Source organism: Doryrhamphus excisus, chromosome 3 (assembly GCF_030265055.1).
Source record: "Doryrhamphus excisus isolate RoL2022-K1 chromosome 3, RoL_Dexc_1.0, whole genome shotgun sequence".
NCBI lineage: Eukaryota > Metazoa > Chordata > Actinopteri > Syngnathiformes > Syngnathidae > Doryrhamphus > Doryrhamphus excisus.
The window spans coordinates 18,160,870-18,186,198 of NC_080468.1; the positions used below are offsets into that span (position 1 = coordinate 18,160,870).

Genomic DNA, 25,329 nt, shown 5'->3' on the forward strand with positions numbered 1-25,329 from the left:
GTGGACACGAGAGCAGCGAAGAGGAGGTCATGAAGGCATCACAGATGTGGACCACCATGATGACCACCGTGATGATGATGATGATGATGATGATGAATGAAGGGACGCCGCTTGTATCTAAGCAGGTCAGAGGTCACGTGTTCTTCTACTTTCATGTTGAGTCGTTGGCTTCCTACTGTCCAGTGGCCCTCCAAAGTAAAAGTCTGTCTTACAGAACTGGTGTTCCAACTCCACCGTGTTGCGGACTCGCACGTTGTGTCACTCGTGCAGCCTGGCTGCCATCCTGCCCTGTCCTTCCGGCTACAAGAAGACCCCCGGGTCCACGGCACAGGACTGCCAGTGAGTCACATGACCTCTTGGAAATGAGATGAACAGCCAGGCAACGAGGCGTGTGTGTGCGTGTGTGTGCGTGTGCGTGTGTGTGCGTGTGCGTGTGCGTGTCCAGGTATCACATTGGCAGTGCCACCCTAAAGCTGTCAATCCCTGGTTGTTCCTTTGAGTGCTACAAGGAGGCGGAGCTTAAAAGATGCTGTCCAGGATACTGGGGACCTGACTGCACTGGTAAATACTACCATACTACCATACTACCATACTGCTACTAGTACTACTACTGCTGCTCCTCATTTCCTACGTCAACGCCTGGATGTGTTGGCATCACGTTTCAAAGGTCACATGACGCCTCCAAAATGGCATCCTAGTATTAAACACACAACAACATGACGTGGAAAACTCATGAGCCGTAAGTTTTTGTCGCCGCGAGTCCACCATCTTGTGTAGCACTACCTTGTTCATGTTTTTACTGACGGTTTGTGAAATCGTGTACGTGATAAGGCCGTAAGATGGCCTACTGTGCGGCTGTCAACGACCTCTAGATGCTAGTTGTGCTACACAAGATGGCGCCCTGTGTGCTGTGTCCGGGTGTGAGCTTTCTAGTCTTTCTATTTCTGTGGTATTAAACCACCCGCAGCGCCGTCCGCTGGTCCGTGGGGGCTGGTGCCGTGATGTTCCTGCTTCCTCACAACTTCCTGTTTGTGCGTCAGAATGTCCTGAAGAGCCAGAGCGGCCCTGCAACAACAGAGGATCCTGCTCCGATGGCCTCGGAGGGAACGGAACCTGCAGGTGTCAGGTACGTGCGTGCGTGTTGATTACACGTTGATCCAACGTTGGTTCCACGTGATGGCGTGCACCTTTGCCAGGCGGGCTTTGCAGGAAGCGCCTGTGAGGACTGTGAAGCGGATCGATACGGCCCAAGCTGTAGCGCGGGTAAGCCAAGCGGCGAACGCGTCCCGGGTCTTCTTGGGGGGGTTGTCGTTTTGGCGTCTAGTCATGCGTTGTTGTGCATCCAGTCTGCTCGTGTGTTCACGGCGTGTGTGATGGCGGCCTCAAAGGCAACGGCGCCTGCACGTGTTTCTCCGGGTACACGGGTCCACAGTGTGATCAAGGTGAGTTTGGTGTTGTCGCCGCCGTCCCCTGCACGCTGTCGCCTCGTCACCTGCTGGCCGGTCCTTGCAGAGCTTTCGGCGTGTGCGTCCCTTCGGTGCCCGTCCACGTCGCGCTGCGTGGAAGAAGGTCTGACGGGCCGCCTGGTGTGCCGGTGTCTGCTTGGGTACCGGGAGTCCGGTCACGAGTGCTTGCGTGAGTCTGTGGTCCAAATGATTGAGCATCCGTGTGGACAGGAAGTGAATTATCCGCTGTCTCCATCAGCCGTGAACCCGTGTGCACAGCGGGTGTGTCACATGCACGCCACTTGTGTCCACTCTGGTCCAAACCAGCACCTTTGCACCTGTAACCAAGGCTACAGTGGGGACGGGCGCGTCTGCATGGCAGTCGACCCGTGTCAGACCAAGCAGGGCGGCTGCTTGGCCGCGTCCAGCCGCTGCGTCTACGACGGGCCGGGCGAGGTGCGAGACTGTGGGGCACGATGAAGAACTGGAAGCAAATCCTTCTCCAAACCTGACAGATGTTCCTCTTAGTCTCATTGCGAGTGTCTTCCCGGCTTTGACCCACGGGCGGATGGCAGTTGTCACCTGGTGGACGCGTGCACGGCCGAGTCATGCCACAGGAATGCCAACTGCACCACGGTGGAACCAGGACGGGTCCGGTCGGTCCATTGGTCCGCAGGTAACTCATCTGTAGGGTCGGTCCAGATGCTGACCAGACTTTCTTCCAGGTGCACCTGTCTGCAGGGTTACCATGGCGATGGAAAGGTTTGCTACGGCAACATCATCCAGCGTCTGATGGAGCTCAACACGGCGCCTGGTGGCCCGTGGAGCGGTCAGCTGACCAGCGCCATCACGCTGTTCGGTAGCGTAACAGGGCAGCATCCCTGCACCTGATTGGCCGGCAGCGTTTTGACCTTGTTTGTCTTTCCTGTGTCTGCCCGGCTGACCAGGGTCTGTGTCATGGCCCCTGCAGAACTTGGGTCCGTTTACCCTTTTTGTTCCCATCAACAAAGGTTTCAGAGGAACCTCGGTGAGAACCTCTACTTGGTCCTTCCTGTTTGCACCGAGGCGTACTTGAGGTTAAAGTCCAAAGTATTTGTGTGCAGCTGCGGACCCTGACTGCCAACCCGTCTAAAGCCAAGTACCTGTGCAAGATGCACCTGGTTGCCGGGGTGATGAACTTTGACACCCTGAAGGAGAGCGACATCTTCTACACGCTGACGGGGAAGTCGGCGGAGAGCGAGACATCTGAGGGGGTGAGACTGGGGCACGCCGTGCGTGGCGCCCCGAGCGTGGCGCCCCGAGCGTGGCGCCCCGAGCGTGGCGCCCCGAGCGTGGCGCCCCGAGCGTGGCGCCCCGAGCGTGGCGCCCCGAGCTTGCCAGGAAGTACCGCTCGTCGTCTTTCTTCTGCAGGACTCGCAGACTAAGATCCGAATCCACGGCAGCAGGAAGAGGGGTGTGGTCATCCAGCCGGACCTGGTGGCCTCCAACGGGATAATCCACATCATCAACAGGCTGATGGACAGCGTGGCGCCCACAGTGGAGAGCGACGTTCAGGTCAGCCACTTCCTGTCAACACGGCCCAAGCTGGAGACTCAAGACTGGCCTCCTACGTCCTCAGGAGAACCTGATGAAGATTCTGTCCAACTACGGCAAGTTTGGAACGTTCACATCCTTACTGGAGGTAAGTCCGCATTTCCTCCTGGTGCAACACCCGGACAGGAAGTGGCGTCACCGTCGGGGCCGCATGCTTTTTATGTGCGACTGCAGACCGCTGACTTGGCTTCCATCTTGGACGTCCCGGGCCCGGTGACGGTCTTTGCCCCTGTCAGCTCGGCATTTGACGCCATGGCAGAGGGTCACCTGGAATACCTGCGTAGCCGAGCGGTGAGCCAACTTTATTGATTTCCCTCCAGCAGCTCTTCCAACCAAACAGCCGGGATCTTTGTTTGTGCCTCAGGGCGCCACCAAGCGGGTGGAGCTTCTGAGGAATCACATCGTGCCGTCCACGCAGGTGAGACTCCGCCCGCCGATCACTCCATCATTGATGACTGATGGCGGTGGATGATTCGTGTTTGTTCCGCAAGTTGGATGTCTTCACCGCCGTGTCCGGCCCACTACTTTCCACCATGGCCAATCAGGTGCTGAGCATTACCGTCAGTCAAAATGTGAGTACGGGGGGCGATCACTGATTATGGATTATTTATCACTGCTGATTGGTTGTGATGTCGCCCACTTGTCAGGGTCAGGTGATGGTGAACACGGCGGCGGTGTTGGAGGCGGCGGTGGAGGCAAAGAACGGTCGTCTGTACGTGGTTGACGCGCTTCTGATGCCGGCGTCCATCGAGCCGCTGCTGCCTCACAGGTGCGACGTCACGGAGAGCGAGATCGTCAAGGTGACTTGCAACACGTCTTCGCTCTCGTTCCCGCTCACATGGCCTGACTTCCTTCCTTGGTGCGCCGCCGTTTCAGGGCCAATGTGTGAGCTGCTCCAAAGTCAAACTGTCACAGTGCTCGTCTGGAGGCGTCTACACGGTGCGACGTCTCACTCTGCTTGCTTTCCGTGCTGCCCACCCCACCGCTGGTCTTCTTCACCGCGTCTCCTTTGTGCTTCTTCAGGGTTCCTCCGTCTTCGGCTGCCTTTACAGTCTCTCCGTTGGCGGCGCCGTGCTTGGTTTCCCGGTGACCGGATGCTCGCCGCTCTGTAACGTTTCCGTCACGGTAGAAAGCTTGGCAGTACCAGCAATGTCAAACCGTCATCTGCTGCGGTCTTAGGACGCGTTCGCCACTCGTTTCAGACGCCCGCCTGCTGTAACGGGTTCTACGGTCCAGACTGCAAGCCCTGTCCCGGAGGACACCAGACGCCGTGCTCAGGACGCGGTCAGGTGAGCGTAACGCGGGTCTGCGGGTGACTTGGAGAGATTTAACCGAGCGCCGAGGAAGACGTGTGATCAGTAACACGGACGTCGTTTCAGTGCTTCGACGGTATTGAAGGAAACGGAACTTGCAACTGTCCGCCAAACCTCAGAGGCTCCCGCTGTCAGCTGTGCTCATCCTCGAACAAGTTTGGACCCGAGTGCGACACCGGTGAGAGACGCGCCGCTTCAGCACCCTCCTCCTGTGTTGTGATGCCAGGCGTGGCGTGTTTGCAGCGTGTCCTTGCATCCACGGACTTTGCGACAATCGACCCGACTCGGACGGACGCTGCAAGCGGGACTCGTGTCAGCCAGGCTTCACGGGTCGCTTCTGCGAGCGCAGGACCACGGCGTGTGGCTCGCTGGCCCGGTTCTGCCACGCCCATGCCGACTGCGACCTCGGCCGGGGAACCCCAAAGTATGGGAGCCGCCTGCGTCCTCCATGACCCACAATGCAATGCAATGCAATCTCCTGTCTCAGGTGTGTTTGCCGACCTGGTTACCAAGGCGATGGAATCACCTGTGTGGAATTGGACCCGTGTGCTCCACCCTTTCGGGGCGGCTGCAGTGTGAACGTAAGATGGCGGTTCTTCCCGGGAACGCATGCATGCGGTTGTGCGTTCAATTGCAGCGAAGCTCTTGCGCCCCCTGTAGGCCAGGTGTGTAAAGACGGGCCCGTCCACCCGCGCCTGCCAGTGTCTGACCGGGTGGCAGGAAGATGGAGAAGAGTGTCAGCCAATCAACAACTGTCTCGCTGCTGACCGCGGCGGCTGCCACCCCAACGCCACCTGCGTCTACGTGGGCCCGGGACAGGTAACCTTGGCCCTGCAGCTCAGGGGTGTCGCTGACAAAGTCAGAAAGTCATTGGTGTGATTTGTCAGAGCGACTGCACATGCAACAGCGGCTACCGAGGAAACGGGCGGGAGTGCGACGCGCTCAACGGGTGCGTCGGTCAGAATGGCGGCTGTCACTTCCTGGTGAGTCCACTCAGAGCCGCCGAGGATTCTCTGGAGACGCCATGTGACCTCTGCGGCCGTGCCCGTCCTCTTCCCTCAGGCCAGCTGCAAGCTGCGCTCGTCCCAGTGGACGTGCGTGTGCGATGACGGCTACGCAGGAAACGGTCGCTTGTGTTACGGCAGCATTCAGCAGGTGACAAATTAGCACGTTAGCATGATTAGCACGCCTGACCTATGCACAGTTTTTGGTTTCTGGTTTCAGGAGCTGGCGATGCTTACGGACGCTTCGGACTTCCTCACGTGGGCCGCTGTGAGTGACGCCAACGTTCCCGAGCCGGACACAAAGACGCGGTCTGATGTGTCTTTCTTGATGCCAGGAGGCGGGTCTACGTCACCTACTGGCGGACCAGAACCAGAACATCACGCTCTTGTTGCCGTCATCCGCCGCGGTCGCCAAAATGTCTCCAGAGGACAAAGAGTTCTGGATGGCCAAGGGAAACCTAGCGAGTCTCCTCAGGTCCGTCCGCCCAGTCACTCGGTGGTTGACCTTCATTGACCTGTCTGACTTGCAGACATCACATGATCGCCGGCGTCCATCCGCTCAACAGCCTCAGCAACACTTCCTCTCTCACCTCGCTTCTCAACACGCCACTTCCTGTTTCTACCAGCCAGGAGGTGAGCGGCCCGAGTACCTTGTTCACCAGCGTTGCTGGCTGTGTGAGCGTGACTGTTGCATGACACCTTGCGTTGGCAGATGACGCGTGTGGGCGGGGCAGGCATCAGCACGGCTGACCTGGCTGCGACCAATGGGATCATTCACCTGGTCGACGCGGTACCTTTCCTTTGGACGGAGTGAGGATTTCATTCTGTATATCCATGATCATCCTGATGTTCTCCTTCCCGGCAGGTTGTGCTTCCAGACAGGAAGCTGAGCGAAGGCCCGCTGGCGACACTCCAAAAGCTCCCGGAACTTTCGCTCTTCACGTCGTACCTCATGGTACCGCCATCAGCACCGCCATCACCACCGCCATCAGCACCGCCATCAGCACCGCCATCAGCACCGCCTGGCGCGGATCAGCGTCGGATGGGGTCGAGTCACACGGTGTTGTCCTTTTCTTGTGCAGGAATACCAGCTGATGGATGAGATCGAGCGGGCCGGCGACTTCACCATCTTTGCTCCCACAGACGCCGCCGTCAAAGACTACCTCGACAAAATGGCTGCCACGGCACTGGTACGGAACACAAACATTGTGTTCGTGACACACTGGACCGACTTCTGTCGGAGAATGCTACCTTCCTTTCTGGCGCCGTCCATAGGATGTCAATACCACTCGTTACCACCTGGTGGCATCAGAGCGCCTGCTGAAGACCCGCCTGCAGTCTGGGGGCTACCAACAAACCCTGCTTGGGTTCCGCTTCCAGCTGGGCTTCTTCCCACGAGACGGAAAGGTCAGTCTTACCTGTGGCCCGTGCAGGAGCAGCCATCTTTAAGATGGAGGTTTTATTGCAGTTTTGCGTCTAATAAAAATAATCATTTTCTTTCCACCAATTTTCCTCTGGGAATCCCAAGACATTCTTATTTCTTGGGACTGGTACTCTGGCTAACCTCCTGGCTATCCTGGCTAACCTCCTGGCTAGCCTGGCTAACCTCCTGGCTATCCTGGCTAGCCTGGCTAACCTCCTGGCTATCCTGGCTAACCTCCTGGCTATCCTGGCTAACCACCTGGCTAGCCTGGCTAACCTCCTGGCTTGCCTGGCTAACCTCCTGGCTATCCTGGCTAAACCCCTGGCTATCCTGGCTAACATCCTGGTTAGCCTGGCTATCCTGGCTAACCTCCTGGCTATCCTGGCTAACCTCCTGGCTAACATCCTGGTTAGCCTGGCTAACATCCTGTTTGTTTCATGCGGTTGTTTTTGCGGTCCGTGTGTATTTTTGATCCTGTTTTGGACGGATGTGTTTGGATGTGTTGTTGCTGTTTTTGCCTTCGGATGCTTTGTGTTCGTACGTCCAAAAGAAAAGATGTCCCGCGTCCTTCCTGCAGCTGTTTGTCAACGACGCTCCCATCAACACGTCCAACATCCTGAGCGGGAACAACGGTGTGGTTCACATTCTCTCTGCCGTTCTGAATGTCAAGCGGAACCGCTGCGATGAGATCCGCCAGCACAAAGTGAAGGTAAGTTGGTCACCGTGACAACCTTGTGGGCGTTGAAGGTTGAGAAGGTGGTGGTGTGTGCAGGGTTCCTGTGTGGACTGTCTCTACCCACGAGGAGACCTCTGTCCGGCCGGCAGCAGTCCAGACGTGAGGCAGATGTTTGGGTTTGGGTTTGGACGCTTCACGTTGGTAAGCGTGCTGTGTTGCAGGAAAAGTCCAAGAGGATGAAGTGCATGTTCACGCGTTCCTTCGAGGGCGAGCGTTTGCTGACCATCGGTTGCCGGGCAACGTGCTTGCAAACCCAAATCGTGCGTGCGCCCTTAGCTCCGCAAGTTCTGCATGTGCTCACCGTGACTCGCCGACTCGCCGTGTTTCAGGTGCACACGTGTTGCCGTGGCTTTTATGGGCCGCACTGCGAGTCCTGTCCCGGGGTCGAAGGTCAGCCGTGCTCCGGGAACGGCATATGTTTGGACGGAACCAACGGAACCGGACGGTGTCGCTGCAATGAAGGCTTTGTGGGAACGGCTTGCGAGACTTGCCAAGCCGCCAAGTACGGCATCCACTGCGACCAAGGTGACGCCGCCGCCGCCAATGTCACCGTGCAGGTCGGCCGCCAGCGCGTCGCTAACGATAACGTGTCTCTCCCGCAGCCTGCCGCTGTCAAAATGGCCGCTGCAACGACGGGCCGAGTGGCGACGGGACGTGCAAGTGCGATGTCGGCTGGCGGGGCGTCCTGTGTGACGAAGGTTTGAAATCCCTTTTCAAAATAAAGTCATCCGCCTTTCAAAGTAATCACCTGATGTTAGAAATCCTAAAAGATGTTGCCATTCTTTTCAGAGATCCGGTCCACTGCACAACTTTGTGGTTCCGTCCCGTGTCACACCAGTGCAAAGTCAGTCCAATAAGCCACATTGAAAGTTGACTTCCTGTAACACACACGTAACACACACGTAACACACACGTAACACACACGTAACACACACATAACACACACGTAATACACACGTAATACACACGTAACACACACGTAACACACACGTAACACACACGTAACACACACGTAACACACACGTAATACACACGTAACACACACGTAACACACACGTAACACACATGTAACACTGTCACAGCTGTGTGGTCCGACCATCCGGATCAGAATGCTGGTGTGCTGCCGGCTTTCAGGGAAACGGAACCTTCTGCCAAGGTGGACACAACAAAGCACATGCGTCTAACTTTATTGGCTTGGCGGATGCTGACAAACGTGCGTGTGCGTGTGCGTGTGTGCGTGTGCGTGTGCGTGTGCGCAGCTGAAGACGCGTGTGCGCGGGATAACGGCGGCTGCAGCTTGTTCGCGGTGTGTAAACGGACGCGACCCGGCCAGCGTGCCTGCGTGTGTGACCCGGGCTTCTCTGGCGACGGGCTGGTGTGTGTCGGTCAGTCGGCAAACATCATCATCATCATCCATCCTTCATCTTCGGCACTTCCACATTCATTCATCCGTCATCCGTACCGCCTGTGCCTTTGTCAGAGATAAACCCGTGCCTGGAAGGAAATGGTGGTTGCCATGCCAACGCCGACTGTGTGCACGTGGCTCCAAACAAAGTAAAGTCCACTTTTGGTTGCTCCTGTCTTCTTCTTCTTCTTCTTCTTCTTCTTCTTCTTCTTCTTCTTCTTCTTCTTCTTCTTCTTCTTCTTCTTGTGTGTTTTCACTGCTGTCGTGTGTCCCAGACGTCTTGCCGCTGCCTGGACGGCTTCGCAGGAGACGGACGCAGCTGCACGGCCATCGACTTGTGTCAAAAGGTACTTCTTGCATAACTGTAGAATACTACTTCAAAGGCTTGATTACTAACTGATGAGTAGTGGTTAGGCTAGCTTACTAGCTAGGCTAGTTAGCTTGCTTCTCATCAACTACCGCTTTGGCTGCCCTTGGTGGTACCCTCACAGGACAAGGACATAAAAACTACTAACTTGTGTCAGAAGGTACCTAAAAGGTACCTAAAAGGTAGTAGCTTCTATGTCAAAGGTAGTAAAAGGTACGTTAAAGGTAGTACAGGGTAGTATAAGGGAGTAAAGTGTAGTATAAGGTAGTAAAAGGTATTTGGTATTTGGTCTTGTGTTTGCAGAGAAATGGCGGTTGTCACGGGAACGCCAGGTGCAACATGAGCGGCCCTGGCGTTCGCACGTGCACGTGCACGTCTAACTTCATCGGCGACGGTTTGAGCTGCAAAGGCACCCTGGGCAAGGTGAGAGGCCACACAATGGCCTTCAAAATAAAAGTCCTCCCTTCCGTAAACCCGAGCGCCCCCCCCCCTGTGCAGGAAATCCTAGGTCGCCGCCTACGGGACTTCTACCTGGACCTGATGGTGAGGGAGCAGGTCGCCTTTGTGTTGGCACATCATGCGAGCGATCGGCTCTGCTGTCAGTTTGCAGAAATATCGCTGAAAGGTCGCGGCCCCTTCACCGTATTCGCTCCGAGCACGTCCGCCTACCTGGCGGACAAGCGCGGCGTGGGCAGGGTAGCCGCCGTTCCGTTCTGACAAGTCCGGTCCGAGTTGACGGACGCCGGTGCTGAGCTCTCCCGTGGCCTCCTGCAGATGAAGCGTCTGATGTCCGACAAGCACAAAGAAGAACTGGGCGCCGTCCTGCGTGGTCACATGGTCATGTGTCACACGCTGCTGCCCGCTGACCTGCGCCCACCTCAGAACCTCACCACCTTGTCTGGACTGGTCCTGACCACCTCCTCGTCCTCCCAGGTGACAATGGAATGTATGTTAGATATGATGTCTGCATGGTCTACACAGCACAGGCCAGCAGTGGACCTCCTACCCTCACCCACGGAGGCTCAGGAGCTTTGGTGAAGGACAAGATGGCGGGCGGCAAGGTGAGGAGCACTGTCATCTGGGAGAAACCTGGAGAAGAAGCCCTGCTCCTCCACATGGAGAGGAGCCGGGTGAGGTGGCTCTGCCATCTGGTCAGGATGCCCCCCGGACGCCCCCCTGGGGTAAAGACCCAGGACACTCTCCAAGCTGTCCTGGGAATGCCTCAGGATCTGCAGGAGGAGCTGGACGACCAGGAGAGGGAGAGGGAAGTCCGGGCTTCTCTGCTGTCCCTGCGATCCAACCTCAGATAGGCGGAAGATGAACGATGGATGGAGGTTGATCTTCCATGCTTTCAATTTCAGGGCAGCATCTTCATCAACGAGGCCAGCGTCACCTACAGCGACGACCTCAGCGTCAACGGAATCTTCCATGAGATCGACAGGATTCTGTTCCCGCCCGGCCTCGACGCCAAGATGGAGTTGGACCCGGGCGTGAGCGTTGTCATGAAGTCACGTGATGTTTGTGCCGAGACTGCTGGCGCTGAGAAGTCTTCTCCTTGCAGGTCAACTTGACGCACGTGGCCGATCGCCACGGTTACACAACCTTCTACAAGCTGCTGCAGGTCCAAACCCGCTCTCAACTTGTGTAGGTTCTGGCAGCCAGACGGTCCTGATGCTGATGTTGATGTTTCAGGACACGGGCGTGATGGGCGCGGTGCATGATGGGATGTACCAGCCCGTCACGATGTTCCTGCCCTCCGATGCCGCCATGGCGACCTTGCCGCCGGAGCAGAAGGACTTCCTGCTGCACCCACACAACCGCCAGCAGCTGAAGGAGTACCTGAAGTATCACGTTCTCCCCAACCACAAGGTGAAGGTCCACCTCTAGCACGTTAGCCTCGGGAGCTTCTCACGTTCTCGCTGTCTGCGTTCAGGTTTACGCAGAAGGTCTGATCCATTTGGACTCGGCTCGCACGCTGCAGGGCTCCTCCCTCTCCTTCAGCTGCGGCGGGACGGATGAGATGGTAAGGGCGATGAAGAGGAGGGACGAGGAAGGAGAGCGACCTTCATGTGCCCCTCTCTCCGTCAGGGGCAGATCTTGGTGAACGACGGAAAGTGCCGCATCGTCCAGAGACATCTGGTGTTTGACAGCGGCATCGCGTACGGCATCGACTGCCTGCTGACCCCGCCCAGTCTGGGGGGGCGCTGCGATGAGCAGACCAGCTTTGACCTCAAAGTGAGTCCCGTGAAGGTCACGCTACTAACAACGGTGTGTTGACCTTTGACCTTCACCAGATGAGCTGTGGCGTGTGCGCGTCCTCGGCCAATCGTTGTCCAGGAGGATCCAAACTGAAGGTGAGTGTTGCTGCTCGTTTCCATGGCAACCCACCGCCGCCTCCTTTTGACGCCGCGTCGCCTTCAGGCGGTGGAGAAGTGCGACCTGCCCGCCATGTTTGTCAGCAGGAACTCGGGCTGCCGCAGCGTGTGCACGCTCGGGGTGTGGCAGCCTAAGTGTTGCCGTGGTTACTACGGGCGGGACTGTCAAGGTGAGACCACGGAAACACGGTGACATCATCGCAAACCTCCCACCAACTTCCTGTGCAGCGTGCCCGGGCGGTGTGGGTGCCGTTTGCAGTCACCATGGCAACTGTGACGACGGCCATCTTGGTAACGGCACTTGCACGTGCGCCGCAGGCTTCGGGGGCGTGGCCTGCCAGTTTTGTGCCGACGGGTTCTATGGCGCCAACTGCAAAGGTGAGCGTCTTCCCGCCGGTCACATCAGGATCCCATCATCCCCTCCTTTGGGGTCCCTAAACCCCCAAGATGGTTGCTTGCTAGTCATACTAGCAAGCTAAGACTAAAGCTAAGACTAAAGCTAAAACTAAAGCTAAGACTAAAGCTAAAACTAAAGCTAAGACTAAAGCTAAGACTAAAGCTAAGACTAAAGCTAAGACTAAAGCTAAGACTAAAGCTAAAACTAAAGCTAAGACCAAAGCTAAGACTAAAGCTAAGACTAAAGCTAAGACTAAAGCTAAGACTAAAGCTAAGACTAAAGCTAAAACTAAAGCTAAGACTAAAGCTAAAACTAAAGCTAAGACTAAAGCTAAGACTAAAGCTAAGACTAAAGCTAAGACTAAAGCTAAGACTAAAGCTAAGACTAAAGCTAAGACTAAAGCTAAGACTAAAGCTAAGACTAAAGCTAAGACTAAGAAACCACTTCCCAGCCTGCAACTGCTTGGAACACGGAACGTGCGATGACGGACGAAGAGGGACCGGGTCTTGCTTCTGTGACGCCGGCTGGACGGGTGAACGCTGTGAGACCGAGCAAGGTGAACCCATTGGACGGACAGAAGCGAGACGCCGTCTTTGTGCTAAGCTAACGTTTGCCGTCCTCCAGCTGAGGTCTTCCGGTGTTCTCCGGCTTGCTCCGTCAAGGCCGTCTGCCAGGACAACAACACCTGCGTGTGTCGGCCATTTTATGAGGGAGACGGATACACGTGCACAGGTATGGACTGGGCCCAGCCGGACACGCGTCGGACACGCGTCGGACACGCGTCGGACACGCGTCGGACACGCGTCGGACACGCCTGACTCCGTGTGTCTGCAGTGGCGGCCCTGTGTGACGTGTGGAATGGCGGCTGCGCTACGGAGGCCAAGTGTTCTCAGCGAGGCGAGCGCGTGACGTGCACGTGTCCTCAAGGCCACTCTGGGGACGGCTTTACCTGCCGGCCTATTGATCCCTGCGTTGCCGGGGACAACGGCGGCTGCCACGAACACGCCACATGCGTCATGATGTCGCCGGTAGTCCCGCCGCGTACTTTCCGTTGTGACGGGTGCCTTTTCATGCTGAGGCTTTCGCTTGCAGGCAAAGAGGAAGTGCGTCTGCAAAGACGGCTTCATCGGAGACGGCGTCGCTTGTGAGGTCAAACAGCTTCCTGTTAGCCGCTGTCTACAGGGCAACGGGGGATGTCACCAGGACGCACGCTGCACCGACCTCCATTTTGAAGGTATCTGCACGTCGGGGCGCCCCCTCCCGGCTGCCCTAATATTTTTGCTGGCTACGTTTGCGTAGACGTGACAGTGGGCGTGTTCCACGTGCGTTCGGAGGACGGCCAGTACAAGATGAACTACACAGCGGCACGAGCGGCGTGCGCCGCCACAGGGGGGGTCTTGGCTTCATCCACGCAGTTGTCCTATGCTCAGCAGGTCCGTGAAGGCACCACAAATGTGTTTGGAAGTCAGAGAATGTCCGCCGGCCCTGATGGTGAGACTTCCTGTCCGCAGGGCGGCTTGAACATGTGCGCTGCCGGCTGGTTGGACGGGGCCCAGGTGGCGTACCCCACCACCTACGCCAACCCCAACTGTGGCTTTGGGCACGTCGGCATCGTGGATTACGGCGTCCGCAAGAACCTGAGCGAGACCTGGGACGCCTTCTGCTTCCGGATGAAGGGTGAGCGAAGGGCGGCTTCTTCCACAAGAGCTGGACCATCAGGGTGTCTTCTGCACGCCTTTCAGACGTGAACTGCGAGTGCAAGTCCGGCTACGTTGGAGACGGCTTCAGCTGCACGGGAAACCTTCTGCAGGTCCTCACGTCCACGCCTGCCTTGTCCAACTTCCTCACTGTGAGTCGACATGAAGGTCTCTCCACCCTGGCACGCAGTCACACGTCCTCCCTGGTCTCCTCCTGCAGCAAGTCCTCAACGTGTCTCAGATGTCGGAAGACGGGAGACGCTACGTCCAGCGTCTCCAGGACCCCGCTGTCCGGTCCACGCTCTTCGTCCCCGACAACGACAGCCTGATGGACAACCAAGTCAGTCCCCATGTCTTCTCCGCCATGTCCTGGTCCTTACGCCGTCCTCATCTGCAGACGCTGTCCCAGCGCGACCTGGAGTTCCACTTGTCGGAGGGTCAGGCTCTGACCCTGGGTCAGCTGACCAACGGAACTCGGCTAAGGACTCGCGTTGGAACGCTGACCGTCGTTGGACTCGTCGACATTGTGGACCCTTCGTCTCTGGTGAGACGTCACGTCGTCCTTCTCGTGTTTGCTGAGCTCGTCTTCATAGTCGCTGTGTCGTCCTCAGTCGTCTCGTTATGTCAATGGCCTCTTTGTTGCCGCCGCCGACATCATGGCTGCCAACGGCGTCATACACGTCCTGCGGGGAACTCTTCTGGCCCCGCCCCCTCGCCCGGAGGTGAGTGCCATCCGAGCGAAGCGTCTTCAAAGCGTTCTTCCAGACCGAGCTGTTCCGTCTCGGCCCCGCAGGTTGGTGCGTCTCACAAGGCGGGGGCGGGGCTCGGCGCCGTCCTGCTCGTGGTTCTGGTGTCAGGTTTCCTTTTTGTGGGATTTCACTTCCACAGACGCTCCGACAAATTCTTCCAGTTCCGCTACTTCAAGGTTTGTGTTGTCGTCGTCATCGGCTACGCTTTCTAACCTTCTCAGTGTTGGCATAGCAACCATCACAATCACAATCACAAATGGTTTTATTGCCAGGTATGATCCAACAAGTAGTAGTAGTAGTAGTAGTAGTTGGTCAAGTAGGTGCAGACACATCTATTAAAAAATGAAAATACAAAACTACACAGAATACAGTATAAATATATGTACACATCTATTAAAAAATGAAAATACAAACTATACAGAATACAGTATAAATATATGTACACATCTATTAAAAAATGAAAATACAAAACTACACAGAATACAGTATAAATATATGTACACATCTATTAAAAAATGAAAATACAAACTATACAGAATACAGTATAAATATATGTACACATCTATTAAAAAATGAAAATACAAAATATACAGAATACAGTATAAATATATGTACACAGTCTGTTTGTGTTTGTTATTCCGGAGGTGCAGTCTGATGGTTTTTCCTAAGAGTCCAAACTGAGTGTTAATGTAACGCATAGAGAGAGTCAAAGTGGCAGGATGAGGCAGAGGTGGGGTGTGAAGAGTGTGGAGGGGGGGGGGGGGGGCGGGGTCTTGTTGATGAGGCTGACAGCAGACGGGAAGAAACTGTTCCTGTGGCGTGAGGTTCTGGTCCTGACGGACCGCAGCCTCCTGCCAGAGGGGAGGGTCTCCAAGAGTCTGTGTCCGGGGTGAGAGGGGTCGGCCACAATCCTTTCTGCACGCCTCAGGGTCCTGGAAGCGTACAGATCCTGGAGGCATTGCAGCCAATCACCAATGATACGCTACTTATGTAGTACTTATGTAGTACTTATGGAGTTACTAGGGCTGTCCCAATACGATGGGCCTGATATGGGCATAAAAGTATGATACATGTATTGGATTTTATTCCCGATAAATACGCGTGTATCCATTCCACCACAGGATGTCATGTGACACATCGCTATCAGTATCGGCTGATATTGGTTTTCAGCATACATCTCTACTAGTTACTCCTTGGGGAAGTAATGGCTAACTTTACCAGTTACTTTCCTTTAAAAGTAACCAGGAAGTTTACTAGTTACTTTCACCCAAATGTAATTTAGTAATTCTAGTTATTTAGTTACTTAGAGGAAAGTAACTAAACGTCATTGAAATAGTAATTGTTACTTTTACGGAATAATAGCGCTTCAATTGCTTTTTTGAAAAGTAACTAGTAACTAAGTTACTTCTCCAACACTGATGTGATGTGTATGACCTTCATCAACTCTGCCAGGAGGATGAGGAGGAGGCGGAGGCTGCATGTGCGACCCGCAGCATCTCCAACCCGGCGTACGAGGACGCTGCTCCAGCACGCCTGCCCGACATCGCCGTGAGTCAGCTTGTTTGACCTTGACCCTTTGACCTTGAGGAGTTGATGTGACACCGGTTGCCTCGCAGGTGGTCCAGGGGTCAGCCGGGTTCAGGCGAGTGGGAGACCTCCCGCAGGTCAGCTGACGTGTGAAGAAGTTGAAATGTTGGAAAGTTCAAACTAAACTTGGTGAAAAAAAAAAAGTGTTTTTATTTTGATTTCATTGGTGCTTTATTTGCTGTGGTTCATGTCAGTGCATCAGGTCCTGTGATTGGCTGCTAGGCCAGCCTGTAACCTCTCGGCCCCGCCCCCTTTGAGCAACTATCTCACGGCTTTGAAACGTTTGGACCAACGCCGCTTCTTCAGACGTCCTCCGTCAGATCGCTGATCCAGGCGTGGTAATCGGACACCTTGGAAAAGATGGCCGGCTTGTTGGGGTCGCAGTGTCGACTCCCCCACGTCAGCACGCCAAACAGGAAGTAGGCGTCACGCTTCCGACAGAACAGCGACGCCCCAGAATCTCCCTGAACACAAAAAGACGTCAGTTTCCTCCTAGAAGCGAGTCAACCAATCAGAGGTCACCGTGCAGGCGGCGCCGCCAGCGGGATGCGTGCACACGTGGGCGTCGCTGACAAGGACCCGCCCCCACTTGTCCCTGCACTCGGTCTGGTTGACCAGAACCAGCCGAGTGTGGTGCAGCCGGTCCGGATTGACGCCCGCTGCGGGAGACCGAGGTTCACGTCAGCGAGCGGAGCATCAAGGGGCGTGGCCAACATGCATGTCAACTTTAACCTGTGGCGGTCGACGCCCCCCAGCCGGCGCTGACGCATAACCAGTCGTCATCCAACTCCTCGTCCTCATCCGGGACGCAAAGCGGGGACACGCTGCCGCCTGCAGACAAGACATCACATGACAACCTCACCGCCGCCATCGCCTGCCCGCAGCCTACCCAGTCTGGCGGGAAACGCCAGGCGCAGCAGCGCCAGGTCCGCTTTGGGCGGGAAGCTGTCATCCTGAGGCGGGTTGAAGACCTCGTCCACCGGGACGCTTTGGAACAGAGAGAAGTGCAGGTCGTGAGCTCCCAGGACCGCCACATCTTCCCTCGCTCTGCACAGGAAGCAAAGCGGCGCCGGCCTTTGGCATCATGGGAAGTTCTGCACGACCCGCTCCGGCGTCTGGACCTTACCGGACCCCGCAGTGGCGTGCCGTCAGCACCCAGCGGCGGTGGATCAGTACGCCGCTGCAGTAATGGATCCCGTTGGCCTGCAGGCTGACCTGCCAGGGCCACGACCCCGAACACGACTCTGTCACGTTCTCCACCGACACCGCGCCGTCCTCCGACACCGAGACCCCGGCCGGGTCCAGAGCGTTCCGACAGCCGGACCCCTGCTGCTTCCCGCACCGGTCCTCTGAGGAGGGATGCCAACGTTAGCTTGGCGTTGGAGGTGAAAGGCCAACAGGAAGTGGCGGCTGCACCTTGATCCGGCTGGTCCGCGTACATCACATCCTGGTTCTCTGGAACGCAAAACCACCACACTCGAGTGGGAAAGGCGAGGTGGACCTTGTGGAGGAAATCTCACCCATGACGTCGGACATCCACTGAACGTGGTCTTGGAGTCGGGTGTACACACCCGGCTTTGCAGCCCGCCCACAGCCGACGCCCCAGCTCACCACCGCCGCCAGCTTGAAGTTCTTCCCGCCAAAACACGACAGCGGACCTCCAGAGTCGCCCTGACAACCGCAGCAAGACTCGGCTGTCACATGCACGCACGCATGCGCGCACGCACACACGCACACACACACACGCGCGCACACACACACACACACACACACACACACACACACACACACACACACCTGGCAGGCATCGACTCCTCCCCCTTCCTTTCCTGCACAGAACATGGAGGCGTGGATCCGCCCCTTGTAGTAGCGCTTGCAGATGTCGGAGGGGAACAGGGTCACGTTGACCTCCTGCAGCCGGGTCACGCGTGGCCCATCTGCGGCGGGAAGACCCTTGAGACGCGAGATGAAATTCCGACACTTCCGGACCAAGACTCACTCTCACGTGTGGCCCCCCAGCCCGTGATGGTGCACTTCTCCGAGGTGGGCAACGGCGCCATCCACACGTCGATGGGCCGCACGAAGCGGTCAAAGGTCAGCGGCCTCTTCAGCATGAGCAGCGCCACATCGTACGCTTTGGTGCGAGCGTTGTAGCGATGATGCATGACGATGGCCGACACGCCCACCACCTGCAGCGCAAACGCTCTACCAGACTTCTCGTCATGCTAACGCTACTGCTAACGGGTTCTGACCCAAATCCCACACCCGCGTTCTAACCAGCCGTACCTGCTGGCCCTCCTCGTCGCCGTCGTCCAGGTCGTGTTTTCCTGCCAAGACCGTCCAGAAGGAGACCTTGTTGTACCTGCACACAAGGAGGAGGCGGTCGGCTCGCCGGTCGGCTCGCCGGTGCGGACGCCGCGGCGCCGTGACGCACCTTTTGAAGCAGTGGGCCGCCGAGATGACCCACAGCGGCGAGATGACGGCGCCGCCGCACGCCGGCCTGGTGGTGAAGCGGAGAGCCACCTGCCACGGCCACGAGTGCTCCCACGTCTCCTGGCCGCCGATGATGCGGGTCTTCATGTCTTGGTCCTGAACAAAGGGGCGGACTCCCACCAGCGCTGCAGGACGCAGCTTTTCACATTAAAAGGCCACTTCTCAAAATGTCCTGCTAATTATCCTCCTGATGATGTCACCTCATGATACGGGTAGGCGCCCACATGTGAGGACGACATCTACCGTCTGCTCTGCTGCTAAAATCTACCATCTACCATCTACCATCTAACATCTAACATCTAACATCTGCTATGCAGCTAAAATCTACCATCTACCATCTAACATCTACCATCTACCATCTGCTATGCAGCTAAAATCTACCATCTAACATCTACCATCTACCATCTACCATCTGCTATGCAGCTAAAATCTAACATCTACCATCTACCATCTACCATCTGCTATGCATCTACCATCTACCATCTACCTACTAATAAGGTTTGTCTTGGCACACCTGCCGTGTGTCCAAGTGTACCTGTTGATTAGTCCTAATCAAACATCACCACATGGCCACTACCAGGGGGGGGGGGGTGATCATGCACCCCCAGTATGACATCATATGCAATAAAAGATGTTTTGTTTTTTTTACCAAAGCCTCCTGAGAAACTGCCCAGACTTTCATTTGTGGACGCGCTCCTTGCTGAAGAGACAAAACAGGAAGTGTTGACGCGAGACACACACACGCGCGGGTTTCACAATAAGAGACTTCTCACCACAAGCGACCAGAACCCAGAGCAGCGGCGGCCACATGCTGGAGGTCCAAGGGAGCGGAGGTCCAAGGGAGCGGAGGTCCAAGGGAGCGGAGGCCGAGTGTGGCGCCTTATGTTGGATCAGGAACACCTGCTGGCGTCGCACACCTGGCCCTCGTTCGTGCCGTTACCATGGCAACCACCTCCTTTCCCGCCGCTTGAAACGATGATGAAGAACAGCATCATCATCGTCATTTGGCGGCTATGGGTGTAATGGCGTGAGCGGTCGCGGGGGGGCGTTGAGAAACGAGGATGCAGGATTGTCCCGCAAAAAAGACGAGTCCTTGAACGCACCTCCTACCTCCTGCCTCCTGCCTCCTGCCTCCTGCTCTGTGCTCTGGTTCGGAGAGGACCGCGTTCGGGTGGATTTGGATTCCGGGTCAGAACCGATGAGGAGGGAGGGGTGAGGAAGACTGCGGACAGAACAACCTTCACCCCCCCCCCCCCCACACCCCCACCCCGCCTCGCTGCAGGAGAGGCGTGACGCCCCGAACCGCATCCCCACAATGGCAGGTAGGTCCGAACTCAGCTCGGTTCTGTTGGATTAAAGGTGTCGTTGAAGGCGTCGTCTCCATCTTTGAGCAGCGAAGACGGGCGGCGGCAGGTGACGTCCCGGCGAATGGAAGCTGATCGGAACCGGAGCCGAAAGAGAGAATCGGTGTCGCCGAGACGGGAATGTGGGCCGCCATGTCTGAAGAGTCGACGTGAGATAGGCCGGTACGTGAAGGGCCCGTCCGTGCGTGGAAAGGTTCCGACAAATGGCGACGTCGTGAAAAGCTATTTCTTACATTAGGTCAGAGGTCATCACAGCTAATCGAGTGTGACAGGAACATGTTCGCTAAGCCCACCGGAACCGGACGTAAGCTAGAGCGCCTTTGTGCCGCAGGTCCTCCTAGACCGGGATCCAAACGTGGACCCTGTGATCCCGCACCGGGACCAGGATGGGACCCAGAACCCCAAAGTGTCACCTCTTCCTGCTGGTCACCATGACGCTGGTTTCCATGGCGACGTCCGCTTCTCCTGTCCCAGGTATTAAACATGAATCATCTTCACCGCCGCCATCACACTCCTCACCTGAGTCACATGACCACACACTTTTCTTTCGGTGTCAAAAGGAGCTCAGTTAGACGTGCTATTCATATTATATTCATATTATATTCATATTATGTCCATATTATATCCATATATCCATATTATATTCATATTATATTCATATTATGTCCATATTATATCCATATATCCATATTATATTCATATATTTGTATTTGTATCCAGGCCTGCCGCCATGTCAGATTGTACTACAAAATGTGGTCCATATCCAGTATTACCGCATTTTCACAATCAAACATTTTTAGACCGTTCTTTGTCACTCCTTGTCCTGATGAGAGCTGACAGGCGCCGACGTTGACGCTTTTCTTCAGATTTGCCGCCAAACGCCTCAGCAAGCGTTGACCGCCGCCGCCACGCCATCATCTCCATCACCCCCATCACCCCACCACCCCCATCATCTCCATCACCCCCATCATCTCCATCATCTCCATCACCCCCATCATCTCCATCACCCCCATCACCCCCATCATCTCCATCACCCCCATCACCCCCATCATCTCCATCACCCCCATCACCCCACCACCCCCATCACCCCACCACCCCCATCATCCCCATCACCCCCATCATCCCCATCACCCCCATCATCCCCATCATCTCCATCACCCCCATCACCCCCATCATCCCCATCATCCCCATCACCCCCATCATCCCCATCACCCCCATCATCTTCCTCCCCCGTCATCATCCCCATCACCCCCATCACCCCCATCATCTCCATCACCCCCATCATCCCCATCATCTCCATCACCCCCATCACCCCCATCATCCCCATCACCCCCATCATCTCCATCACCCCCATCATCCCCATCACCCCCATCATCCCCATCACCCCCATCATCTCCATCACCCCCATCATCCCCATCACCCCCATCATCCCCATCATCTCCATCACCCCCATCACCCCCATCATCCCCATCACCCCCATCACCCCCATCATCCCCATCGCTGCTCTTTTCCCACTTGAGAAAACCCTCCATGTCGGTCGTTGTGTTCCTTCTGTTCATTCATTCATTTTCTACCGCTTATCCTCACCAGGGTCGCGGGGGTGCTGGAGCCTATCCCAGCCCTCATTCTGTTTAAACCCCCAAAACTCCCACACTGTGCCTGTGGCGTTCACCCTCAAGTAGGCTAGTAGCTAGTAGCTCGTAGCCCCACCCCCACAAAGAGTGAACCCTCTTGTCATCCAGCCTGTGTGACGTTTATCCAGGACCTTTTTGGATGCTTCAATGAGTGGATTTATCCATTATTATATACATATATATATATATATATATATATATATATATATATATATCCATGATTATTATTATTATTATGGGACAGGCCTGTTTGTATCATTGGATTTATTTTTATGACTTTTATTATTCCATTCTTTTATTCGTACTATTCATCTTAAATGTATTCATATTCTTATTTGCATGACAACTATTCATTGGGGGGGGGGGGGGGGGGGGGGGGATGGGACGTAAATACATTGAGCCACAACATCAATAGTTTCTTTTCGGGGGGGGGCGACTAACACACAAGCACCAGCTGTTTTTGTCTCAGGCGGGCCGGACCGGAACAGAACAGCAGCGTCTTCGCCACGTCCTTCATCCCCTTCATCTTCCTCATCGCCCCTCCAACCGGGACCCCGAGCAGCCGGTCCGGAGTCTGGTTACCATGGCAACAGTGGCAGTCTCTCGGCAGATGCGGGCGCTCAGGGAATTCACCTCCTCCTCAGACCCCCTGACCTCCTGTCCCCCAGCCTGACTCCCCCTTTTGCCCCTCACAACCAGCCCACCATGAGCCCCCCTCCCACCTGGGACCAAGGCAACTCGCTAGAGGAGGCCTGGGGTTCTGGAGACTACGTGGAGACGCTGTCCTTCGTGGTTCCCGATGGGGAGGAGCTAGCACTAGCCACGCCTCTGCCCAGCCACCCCTACGACGATGATGATGATGTTGGTGACTGGGCGTCCCACGAGACCATCTTACCCCCGCGCCCCACCCCCCCACTCAAGTCTCACATCGTCCTCTCGCCATCCTCCACCGCCCCCAGCATCCCTCCCCACACGCGGCCCGCCCACCCGGATGTCTTCCCCACCTGGGATGACGACTATGACCCCGAAGACCTGGCCCCGCTTCAGCCGACCGAGCTGCTGCTGCCTGACATGAACAGTTTGGAATACTACACCAACCTGTTGGCTAGAGAGCGGGGGAGGGGGGGGTCTCAGGAGGCTTCGCAGGAGGGCCAGGTCTTGACCAAACCCTCTGTCACTCCAACAGCAGTCTGCAACCAAACCCGAGCAGTTCCAAGTTCTGGTCCCCCTCCCGGGAAGGAGCCCGAGAGTCCCGCGGCAGTGCCCACCCCCGGTCCCAGCCTCCCACCCACCCTCACACATGAGGAGGAGCCTCAATCTGAGACACCCTCGGCCCCCTCTCCGGTTCCAGAACAAAAAGACCCCCTTCCGCCAAACACCAAACACCCCCCCACTTCTAACTCCACCAGTCGGGTGCGTCTGCCTCCGCCGCCCGTACCCCCCACCCTTCTGGACAGACCGGCAGAGGTCACCGCCAAGCCGGAGAAGACCACCACTACGACCCCCACCACGCAGAGGACCGCCATCAGCTTGACGAGAGCACCGCCAGCAACCACCCCCAGGGTGGCCCAGACCCCCGCCAGCAAACAGTACTTGTGCAACGTCACCAAGCCAGAGTCGTACCTGGTCAGAGTAGGTACGCCCACACCAGACCATGTGACCTCAGCAGGGGGCCAGTCGGCTGATCGGAGCTTGTGTCGCCCCTCCAGGTGGGACCAGAGGCTCCGTGGCCGGTTTCACCTTGGTCCGGGATCTTTTGAGGAGGGAATTTAACCGATCGGTGGAGCTTCAGGTACAGACCAAGCCTTCATTCGTCATCCTATCCATTAGACGCAGGTGTCACGTGACTGGTGCCGTCATTCAAGTCAGGTGATTGACAGCTGTCTGTTCTTCATCAGTTCTTGAGAACTCCTTCCAGTTTTGCCTTCCGTGTGGTGTCCGGTCCTTTGATCTACACAGCCATATCGGTCATCAATGCCCTCCGCCGACCGCCACGTGTCTCAGGTTCGGTTCCCGCGGTGTCGGCCCTGTACACCGTGCCTGACCTCAGGTACCAGGTCCACACGGTGCTGCAGTTCGTTCCAGTCCACGTTGACGTCAGAGTGTGTAACTTCAGCGAGCGTGTCGAGATCGGCCTAGTGATGGCGTACAGCAAAACTCGGCAACGTTCTTCGGAGGCGGGCGGCGTTAGCGTCCAGGTGAGTGCTGCCTTCCCCCCGCCCGTGTCCGACATCTTCACATGTTGTCCCCCCCGGTTCCGATGTCTTCACATGTTGCCCCCCCCCCCCCAGCTGCTAAACATCACGGTCAGCTCGGCAAGGCCGGCGGCGGAGCAGAAGGTTCCCGTCGACATCACGTTCGCGGTTCGGGATGGGAGGGGCTACTTGCCGGGTTCGGAGGTCAGCCAACACCTGAGGAAGCTCAGCATGGTGGAGTTCAGCTTCTACATCGGCTTTCCTGCTCTGCAGATTGCTGAACGTACGCGTCTGCTTGTTGATGAGTTCACTGATGGTCGCTGAGGCCGTGCTCTGATTGGCTGCTTGCCGTTTCAGCATTTCAGTACCCTGAGCTCAACACCTCCCATCACCTGCGATCCACGTGGGTCCGCACGGGTGAGAACACGGCAGAACAAAGCGGCTTGGCGACCTCGTTGGAGGACGCCACGTGGCTGATTTGGAACATGTGATGCTTGCAGTTCTCCTGGGCGTGGAGAACCAGCTGTCGTCCGAGCGAAGCTTTGGAGCTCGCGTGGAGCGGCGCTTGGCCCTGCTGCTCGAGGAAGGACTGGGACTTTCCGGCAGAAGGCGCTGGAGGAGAGCCACGGCTGTAGGCAACAGCAGCCTGCAGGTACGGACACCTTCAACTTCTCCATTGGTGCTCAAGTGAAGGACCCTCCTACCTTCTCAGGTGGTGCGGGTGGCCAGGCTGTCCGGGCCAGAACGCCCTCTTGAGGTCTTATATTTTGTTGAGGGTCCGGGGGGCACACGGGTACCGGCGGATGTGACAGCAGAAACCCTGAATAGCTTAGACCTGCAGAGAGCCGCCATCGTCCTGGGACACCAAGTCCAGAGACCGCTGGCCCAACGTGAGTCGCCTGCTTTATTGGCGTGTTGCTGGTTGATTGACGCTTCTGTCATCTGACAAGCAAGTCGACCAGGGTGACAACTTTCATCTGTTCCTTGCCGGCCCCCCAGCGGTGGAGACCATGTCTGTCCCCCCATCCGAGACCCAAAGCAGTAGCATCTGGCTGATCGTTGGCGTGATCGTCCCGGTCTTTCTGGCCGTCTTCATCATCATCATCCTCTACTGGAAGCTATGTGGATCAGAGAAACTGGAGTTCCAGCCGGACGCCATCAACACCATCCAGCAGCGGCAGAAGGTAAGACGGGTGAGACAGGAAGTCGCCGTCATGCCGATGGCGGCTGATGCGCGTCGCCTCTCAGCTTCAGGCCTCCAGCGTGAAAGGCTTCGACTTCGCCAAACTCCACCTGGGCCAGCACAGTAAAGACGACATCATGGTGATCCAGGAGCCGGGACCGCTGCCGGCCCCCACCAAGGAGGCCACGCCCTCTGATGGCGGTGACCTCAACACTCCCAAATCAAAAGGGTCGTCCACCAAAACTACGAGAGCAAGCCGCCGCCACCGTGGAAGGTCAGCCTCCTCATTGCAAAGTTCTCCATCTTGCCTGGAACGCACCCGGTTGGGAGACCGCCCGGTGTGGATAGCTAGATAGCTAGCTAGCTAGC

General features: G+C 56.5%; 3 protein-coding genes across 8 annotated transcripts in view; 2 read left to right on the top strand and 1 right to left on the bottom strand.

The window, feature by feature from the left end:
• On the top strand, positions 1-16,223 carry stab2 (stabilin 2). Its single transcript, XM_058067410.1, has 68 exons — positions 1-125; positions 215-339; positions 446-561; positions 1,041-1,126; positions 1,197-1,263; positions 1,347-1,442; positions 1,513-1,635; positions 1,705-1,901; positions 1,974-2,304; positions 2,393-2,472; positions 2,549-2,698; positions 2,856-2,999; positions 3,064-3,126; positions 3,213-3,329; positions 3,403-3,456; positions 3,530-3,610; positions 3,686-3,838; positions 3,915-3,977; positions 4,062-4,163; positions 4,241-4,327; positions 4,418-4,529; positions 4,595-4,775; positions 4,839-4,932; positions 5,012-5,170; positions 5,239-5,334; positions 5,414-5,506; positions 5,576-5,623; positions 5,691-5,830; positions 5,886-5,988; positions 6,068-6,145; positions 6,221-6,310; positions 6,438-6,545; positions 6,631-6,762; positions 7,356-7,487; positions 7,551-7,613; positions 7,676-7,774; positions 7,844-8,039; positions 8,117-8,212; positions 8,304-8,358; positions 8,597-8,670; positions 8,774-8,899; positions 8,995-9,068; positions 9,195-9,266; positions 9,590-9,709; positions 9,785-9,829; positions 9,890-9,982; positions 10,061-10,219; positions 10,648-10,776; positions 10,848-10,907; positions 10,979-11,155; positions 11,220-11,309; positions 11,375-11,521; positions 11,581-11,640; positions 11,708-11,831; positions 11,890-12,039; positions 12,510-12,614; positions 12,683-12,790; positions 12,893-13,086; positions 13,151-13,292; positions 13,358-13,491; positions 13,570-13,735; positions 13,801-13,907; positions 13,976-14,095; positions 14,153-14,299; positions 14,367-14,477; positions 14,549-14,680; positions 15,957-16,052; positions 16,121-16,223. The coding sequence occupies exons 1-68, from the start codon at positions 30-32 to the stop codon at positions 16,175-16,177; spliced, it is 7,725 nt and encodes a 2,574-aa protein (XP_057923393.1). The 5' UTR covers positions 1-29; the 3' UTR covers positions 16,178-16,223.
• ovch1 (ovochymase 1) lies at positions 16,223-20,082 on the bottom strand. The gene is made up of 15 exons (XM_058065731.1): positions 19,846-20,082; positions 19,695-19,730; positions 19,358-19,484; positions 19,234-19,284; positions 18,526-18,709; positions 18,378-18,453; positions 18,091-18,280; positions 17,889-18,028; positions 17,612-17,762; positions 17,508-17,546; positions 17,218-17,440; positions 16,981-17,138; positions 16,824-16,922; positions 16,614-16,750; positions 16,223-16,555 (listed from the first exon to the last, which is right to left on the bottom strand). Exons 1-15 carry the CDS (start codon positions 20,080-20,082, stop codon positions 16,394-16,396), a joined length of 2,010 nt encoding a protein of 669 aa, XP_057921714.1. The 3' UTR covers positions 16,223-16,393.
• Positions 19,502-25,329, top strand: part of LOC131125667 (UPF0606 protein KIAA1549-like) — a 9,195-nt gene continuing 3,367 nt past the window's right edge. Inside the window, exons 1-12 of one of the 6 annotated variants that reach the window (XM_058067417.1) lie at positions 19,502-19,906; positions 19,979-20,110; positions 20,280-20,422; positions 22,037-23,218; positions 23,292-23,374; positions 23,481-23,780; positions 23,874-24,060; positions 24,135-24,194; positions 24,278-24,429; positions 24,490-24,667; positions 24,777-24,961; positions 25,026-25,234. In XM_058067417.1, the coding sequence (XP_057923400.1) occupies positions 20,335-20,422; positions 22,037-23,218; positions 23,292-23,374; positions 23,481-23,780; positions 23,874-24,060; positions 24,135-24,194; positions 24,278-24,429; positions 24,490-24,667; positions 24,777-24,961; positions 25,026-25,234 (2,624 nt within the window). In that variant the 5' untranslated portion in view covers positions 19,502-19,906; positions 19,979-20,110; positions 20,280-20,334. Of the gene's footprint in view, positions 19,907-19,978; positions 20,187-20,279; positions 20,423-22,036; positions 23,219-23,291; positions 23,375-23,480; positions 23,781-23,873; positions 24,061-24,134; positions 24,195-24,277; positions 24,430-24,489; positions 24,668-24,776; positions 24,962-25,025; positions 25,235-25,329 lie in introns of all 6 variants that reach the window. The other 5 variants (XM_058067415.1, XM_058067414.1, XM_058067418.1 and 2 more) reach the window with 5 other exon arrangements.